Source organism: Vidua macroura, chromosome 23, assembly GCF_024509145.1.
Source record: "Vidua macroura isolate BioBank_ID:100142 chromosome 23, ASM2450914v1, whole genome shotgun sequence".
NCBI classification, from domain to species: Eukaryota; Metazoa; Chordata; class Aves; order Passeriformes; family Viduidae; genus Vidua; species Vidua macroura.
This window is the reverse complement of record NC_071593.1, coordinates 3,495,186-3,501,906: the sequence shown is the minus strand read 5'-3', so window position 1 is coordinate 3,501,906 and position 6,721 is coordinate 3,495,186. Positions and strand designations below refer to the sequence as shown.

At 52.4% G+C, this 6,721-nt stretch overlaps 1 protein-coding gene across 1 annotated transcript; it reads left to right on the top strand.

Moving 5' to 3' along the window:
• Window positions 1-996: 996 nt before the first annotated feature.
• On the top strand, window positions 997-6,103 carry KIAA2013 (KIAA2013 ortholog). Its single transcript, XM_053997343.1, has 3 exons — window positions 997-2,035; window positions 2,749-3,602; window positions 5,090-6,103. The coding sequence occupies exons 1-3, from the start codon at window positions 1,063-1,065 to the stop codon at window positions 5,114-5,116; spliced, it is 1,854 nt and encodes a 617-aa protein (XP_053853318.1). The 5' UTR covers window positions 997-1,062; the 3' UTR covers window positions 5,117-6,103.
• Window positions 6,104-6,721: the final 618 nt, after the last annotated feature.

Genomic DNA, 6,721 nt, shown 5'->3' with positions numbered 1-6,721 from the left:
CTCACAGTGTTTCTGCCTGACTCGCTTGAAACCGTGTTTCTCGTTTGGTCTTTCGAGCATTGCTCTGGATACAAAGCTTTCCCGTGTTCCTCTATTTACGACACAGTGCGATACAGTTTGATAGGAAGAACTTCCTTCCCCGCGTAGTCCCTGTGGTGGTAAGACAGTAAATTGCCACGGGAATTAGGGAAAACCCCTCCAGGCCTTTTCGATCGGTGCAGTGACCCGGGTGGGAGACACAGAACCTCAGCCCCGGGCTGGAGCTGCTCGAGGACACCCACGGATACAGCAGAGGGAGCGGGGCAGGAGCGGAGACAGCGGCTCGGGAGCCGGGGAGCCCTGGAGCCGTTGGAAGCTGGGGATCCCCGGTGCCGGGGGAGGGCGCGGTTGGAAGCCGGGGGCTCCGGAGCCGAGGAGGCTCGGAGCCTCCTCCGGTAACGGGAGGGGCCAGGAGCCGGCGGGGCCCCGAGCAAGGGGGGACCTGGAGCCGAATGTCGGGGGGGTTGGAAGCCGAGGATTGGCAGCGGGGGGAGTTGGAAGTCGGGGGTTGGAAGTCGGTGGAATTGGAAGCCGGGGGAGTTGCCAGCCGGGGTTTGGAAGCCGGGGGTCGCCAGCCGGGGCTCCCAGCCGGGGGTTCCCAGCCGGGGTTTGGAAGCCGGGGTCGCCAGCCGGGGTTCCCAGCCGGGGTCGCCAGCCGGGGCTCCCAGCCGGGGCTCCCAGCCGGGGTTTGGAAGCCGGGGCTCCCAGCCGGGGCTCCCAGCCGGGGTTCCCAGCCGGGGCTCCCAGCCGGGGCTCCCAGCCGGGGCTCCCAGCCGGGGTTCCCAGCCGGGGCTCCCAGCCGGCGCTCCCGGCCGTTCCGGGGCGGTCCAAGCGGGCCGGGCCGCGTCTCCCGGCCAAGCCCCCGCTCAGGGAGAGCCGGAGAGCGCGGCTGTCGCAAAGCGCTGCAAAGCGCCGCCAATCGCGGCGGAGCTGCCGCAGGGCGCGGCGGCGATGGCGGCTTAGGGCTGGTGCGGCGGGGCCGGGGCCGGGAAGGGCCGGGCCGGGGCTCCCCCGCCGCCGCCCATGTGGCTGCAGCAGCGGCTGAAGGGGCTGCCGGGGCTGCTGTCCAGCAGCTGGGCGCGGCGCCTGCTACTGCTGCTGGTGCTGCTGCTCGTCGCCTACTGGTACCTGGGCGCGGCGCGGGCGCGGGGCGCGGGGCGCGGGGCCGAGCCCCGGGGACCCGCCGCCCTCTGCGTTCAGGCGGCCGCGGGCGCCTGGCGGGCGCAGACCCAGCGCGGCGATGCGCTGCCGCTGCCTGAGGAGGCGGCCGGGGCCGGCGGGCCCCCGGGGCTGGCGGTGGCGGGCAACGGGTTCCTGCTGCTGGACGTGTCCGCCGGGCGGCTCTGGGTGCGGCCCGCGGGGGCCGCCGCGGGCCCGGCGCTCGCCACCGAGTATCCGGCGCTGGTGCGGCTGAGGGCGCTGGGCGGGCGCGGCGAGGCGCGGGCGGCGCTGGCGGCGCTGCGGGACGGGGCCGTGCGGAGGGTGCGCTGCGTCCAGATGGGGCCCGGGGCCGGCGCCGGGGACTGCGTGACTCTGCGGGAGGAGGTGGTGGCCCACCGGAGCCGGCCGCATCTCTACCTGCAGCGCATCCGCATCGCCAACCCCACCGAGCGCGTGGCCGCCTTCGAGGCCTCGGCTCCCGCCGCCGCGGCCCCGCTGGGCGGGCGCTTCGCCACCAGCCTGGAGAAGGTGGAGGAGCGGCAGTTCCTGCTCTCCTCCGGCCGCCTGCTGCTGGCCGGCAGCCCCAAGGTGGTGCTGGTGGTGGTAGCTGCCAAGAAACTGGTGAGCCGGGTGCAGGTCGCGCCCAAGTCGCACTTTGACGAGACCGTGCTGTCCGTGGTGTACACCTCGGAGCCCATCGAGGTGTCCAGGCTGGAGGAGACCTTCAGCAAGCTGAGGGAGGCAGCCAAGAAAGAGATGCTGGAGGTGATGAAGATGGGGGTGGAAGATCTTTTCCAGGAGCACCAGCAGACCTGGTCTGACTTGTTCATTTCAGGTAAGGAAAGTGATGCTCAACTTCCATGGGGTTGCTTTAGAGGGTGTCTGACAGCTCAGTGTCCTGGTTGCTGTAAGGTCTCCAGAGGCTCTGGGCTTCCTGATGGGTTGTGGGATAGTAAAACAGCGTTTCTGGTTTGGAACCCAGCTTACCTTACAAAGTGGAGTACACCTGACTATGTACAGAAAGTGATAGAACATTTATAATCATTATTCTGTGTGTGCTGCTTTTCGTGGCTTCAGGAACTTCACTGATTTGCCCTGTATGTCAGTTGGAAATAAAGTTGACCTTTAGTGGTAGCATAAAAGACAGATTCTGCATGGAGGTTAAGGGCTGTTCTACAAACATGCTTTTTCTTAAGATTTTAATGTCTTACGTAAAAGAGTAGCTGACCAAATAATGTAGAACTTGTTACTTTATAAAAAGATTATGTTCTTTTGACAGATCATTCTTGCAGAGTCATGACGACAGGCCTGTAAGGCATCTGTATATTAAATTAGCTTTGTCTTTAGTGGGAGCTTGGCTTTCAAACTCCCAAGAAGCAGAGAAAGCATCTTCTTAGACAAACACAAGGAAACATTTCACTTTGGTGTTTTATGGACACAGGTTTCTTAGACGTTATAAAGAACACCATGTTGAACACCAACGTGTGTGCTTGATCCTCTTTTCCTCCTAGTGAATTTCTGACTATTGGTTGTTTTCTTTTGCTACAGGGATTGAAATGAGAAAGATCACAGATGCACATACCCCATCCAGTGAGACTGTCAACATGACCCTCTACTACGTGCTGTCAACTGTGCCAGCCCCGCTGCTGGACCCGCTCATTGCTGCTGAGGACAGGGAGAAGATTGAAGCCAGCCTGAACTACGCTGACCACTGCTTCAGCGGCCACGCCACCATGCACGCCGAGAACCTGTGGCCACCAAAGCTGACCAGCGTCACCCAGATCCTGCAGCTCTCAGACCTGTGGAAGCTGACTCTCCAAAAACGGGGGTGCAAGGGTCTTGTGACAGCTGGAGTGCACGGACTCATGCAGGGAATGGTGCTTAGTTTTGGGGGTCTGCAGTTCACAGAAAACCATCTTCAGTTTCAGGCTGACCCTGACGTACTTCATAACAGCTATTCCTTACGTGGGATCCATTACAATAAGGACTTGATCAGTTTAGCTGTTCTCCTGGATGCTGAAGGAAAGCCCTTCTTGCATGTGTCTGTGAAATTCCAGGACAAGCCTGTCAGACTGTATGCGTGTGAGGCAGGCTGTATGAACGAGCCTGTGGAGCTGACCTCAGAGGCACGAGGTCACACGTTCCCCGTCATGGTGACTCAACCCATCACACCACTGCTTTATATATCAACAGATTTGGTCCACTTGCAGGACCTGAGACACACACTCCACCTAAAAGCTATTCTGGCTCATGAGGAACACATGGCCAAGCAATACCCAGGCTTACCCTTCCTGTTCTGGTTCAGTGTGGCCTCCTTAATTACTTTGTTTCATTTGTTTCTGTTCAAACTCATCTACAACGAGTATTGTGGGCCAGGAGCCAAGCCCCTCTTCAGGAGTAAGGTATAAGGCTGCTGCTTTTGGCTGCTGTCCACTGAGTGTTGTCAGCCTGATGTTGTGTCAGCGGTGCCTGGGCAGGCTGCCTCTTAGACTGTGAGGATTTTCAGTCTCTCTTGAAACAAGTGATCTGTGACCTCTTCTTGCAAGAAGGAGGATTAGGGCAGGGATTGGAGCAGTAGGGCTCACAAAAGATAAACTTATTGTCTGTCCCTAGGCATTTGTGAGGCTGCAGGTGGAGGCAGACACAGCTTTCTGTCCTTTTTCCACACATCAGTGTAGGACATTGCTTGTTTCTAGGCCAGCAGTTGCAGTTGTCATGAGATGATGCTTCTTGTTTTTCAGTACCAGAAAGCATGTGAGAGAGCTGCTGTACTTGTCTGAACTGCTCTGTGGAGACCTGCACACCTGCCTGCCTGCTCTGAACGTGTGACGTGTCACACAGGAGCACCCCGAGGCAGGCTGCTGTCTGAGGTGAAGCTGCTGACTTGCTGGGACTTGTGGTACATTTCATATTATAGACACTGTGCAGCCCTCCATCAAAGCACACTTACCACCATCATTTTGGGAGGAGGATGAATTGGTGTTTCTCCCTGTCAGACAAAATACAAAGCTGTGTTAAGGAAAGTACTGAGTGCTTCTTACTGTGAGTTGAAGGTTCTGGCTCCAAGCTGTGGAGCCAGAGCTCCAAGCTCATCTTACCTGGGTGTAAAAAATTTCAAGTTGTTTTGAGTTGCCTTGGAAAATTTATTTGCTGTAAAAACTTAGCACAGAATAGACAGTAGATGGTGAATTCTGCTCTTAGTGCTGGGACTTCCTGATTGTGTGTTGATATGAAGTGCAAATGCAAGACCAGACTGGATTTGCTGTGTGAGCTAGTTGTGCTGTTCAGAGGCTTCCCTCCTGAGGGCTGATCTGAGTTAAATGTAGGTTTCATTTAGAAAAAAAGGAGATGATAGTTAAACAGAGCTGTCAGAGGAAAAGTTATAGCTATAGATTGTGCTGTTATTCCAAATTATAAAATCAAATTCGATTTTGGATAGCTAAGGCTGAACAGAAGGTATTGATCTAAACTTAACAACTGGTATGTGAGGGGTCTTTAAAGTGAGCTGGAAGTTTCCCTGTCAGCTCACTGGTTTTGTCATTTTCAGCACTGGAGATCAAGCCTGATCCCAAGCAGGTCTGAATACCTGTGATCCAATAAAAGATTGAGTAGCCAGACAAAGTAACTTAGGAAGAGGTAGGATAGAAATGTATATCAGACAACTGCAGTTACAAGCCTCTGATCATGATCAGAACCTCAGTGCAAAGGGAGGAAGAGGTTAGGAGGTGATGTCAGTTATTGTGTAACAGCTGTGCCCAGACATGCACCTGAAATGTGTCTTTGGAATTATGTAATTATGTCCTTTCACTGTTGTCTATCCAGTTGCCTTTGTCACCTCCAAGACTTGCCTTCTGCCTTTTACCAAGTGACTTGTTAAGCATTGCTGCAGGTGGCTGTCCCCGACTGTGCCCGCTGAAGTGCCCAGAGGCTTCACAGCCACAGCGCAGGGCTGACCTAGCACCTCATCCTTCTGGGCACTGCAGAGCCAACAACTCTGCTGCCTTGTCTTAGTTGGACCTACTTCAAATGAAGGTGATGCAGAACTTGATTCCAGAAACAGGGAAGAAGTGGAATCCAGCTGAAGCTCAGAATCTGTAGCAGTAAGCAAGATAGATGGTCTTGAAATAACACCGTGTTCCATTAATTGAATGGGAACATCCCCGTGTCCAAGTGAACTTAGTCCTGCTTTCAGCCTCCATTTGCACAAGACACCTGGCAATATTGCAGCTGAGAACAAGGAACATTTGAAAGCAACAATCCTTTTGTGCCTTGCTATTACAGGAATCTGAGACTTGGAAGGTGTGGTGACTCAATTGTTTATCCCAGAAGCTTGTGTAACAGATGTTTCCTTTCCCTGTAAGCTGTTCAGTTCCCTAGGAGTAATCCATTTGGTGAAAGTACTTGAAGGTATACTAAGACCTTTGATATTTTGATCAGGTGGTTTTTTTTTTGTTTGTTTTTCTTTGTTTTTTTTTTTTTTTTTAATTCTACAGGAAAATAAAGGATGATGATTCCCTTCTGAGAGTTAACTAGAAAACTTTAGTGTAACTTCCTTTCTGGTATACAGTAATTTATTGCTTGGGGAGAGGGGGGCTATGTTAATTTTTCCTCCACTTCAGTAACAGTCAATATCTAGCAATCTTAATTGTTGATAAGTTCTCGTAACAGGTTTTTCAGCCTTTATGACTGTAGAGTGCAAAATCAATTTAATGAACTTGTTTTCTGGATATGCACTTGGAAATGCTGATCTACCCGTTTCCTATTCTAAGCCTATTGAGACTTTGTGCATTGATTTGTTTTGGCTATGAGGGAAGACATCCCACTTTCTAGTGACTTACAGGTTGTTTGGGTTTAAAATACCAAAGCTGTTGTTTCTTAATAAATATCTTTCAGTCTAATCTGATTGCTGAAGTGTGGTTGGGGTTTTTGTTGGTTTTGTGTCTGTTCTCTCCTACCATTGCTCCTCACCCAGTTTAGATAAGCAGGGCCTTATGTTACATCTGTGGCCAGAATTGACTGCAAATACAGCGTGGAAAATAATATATAAATGGATATAAGACAATTTGGAAGGCACAGCAAGTGACAAAAACACACAGGGTAAAGCTCATCTCCATTTCCTTGCTCAGTCTAACCTTGTTCTGTCCAGAGGAATGAAGGCCAAGCTTTACTTTGAAAAGCACAGAAACAATCCCAGGGAACCATCAAGCAGCAGATTTAACAGCTATCCAGCAAGTAAAAAATTTGGCACAGTTGGTGGTTCCAAGGAAAAACTGGATCAGGATTTAACTTCAAATTTTCAGAGGGGTTACTGTCTGGTTTCAGATGAAAAACATCCCTTAGGAAAGCAGATTTCAGAGCCTAACTTTTCTGCAGACAATTCCATTTACTAATGAGTATAGCAGAGTTACTGCCCTTCAAAGGAATAAAGGCAGGGAAGCAGCAGAGTCCATTTCAAGTTGCACACAGGTACATTGTATGTTGAAGGAGATATTTACTATTCTGCTTTAGCAGAACATACCAG

What these genes read in the sequence shown, in the direction of transcription:
- KIAA2013 (XM_053997343.1), top strand. Translation starts at nt 1,063, where the DNA reads ATGTGGCTGCAGCAGCGGCTGAAGGGGCTGCCGGGGCTGCTGTCCAGC. An exon ending in GTCTGACTTGTTCATTTCAG is followed by an intron (nt 2,036 to 2,748) that starts GTAAGGAAAGTG and finishes CTTTTGCTACAG; the next exon opens with GGATTGAAATGAGAAAGATC. An exon ending in AGCCCCTCTTCAGGAGTAAG is followed by an intron (nt 3,603 to 5,089) that starts GTATAAGGCTGC and finishes GCATTGCTGCAG; the next exon opens with GTGGCTGTCCCCGACTGTGC.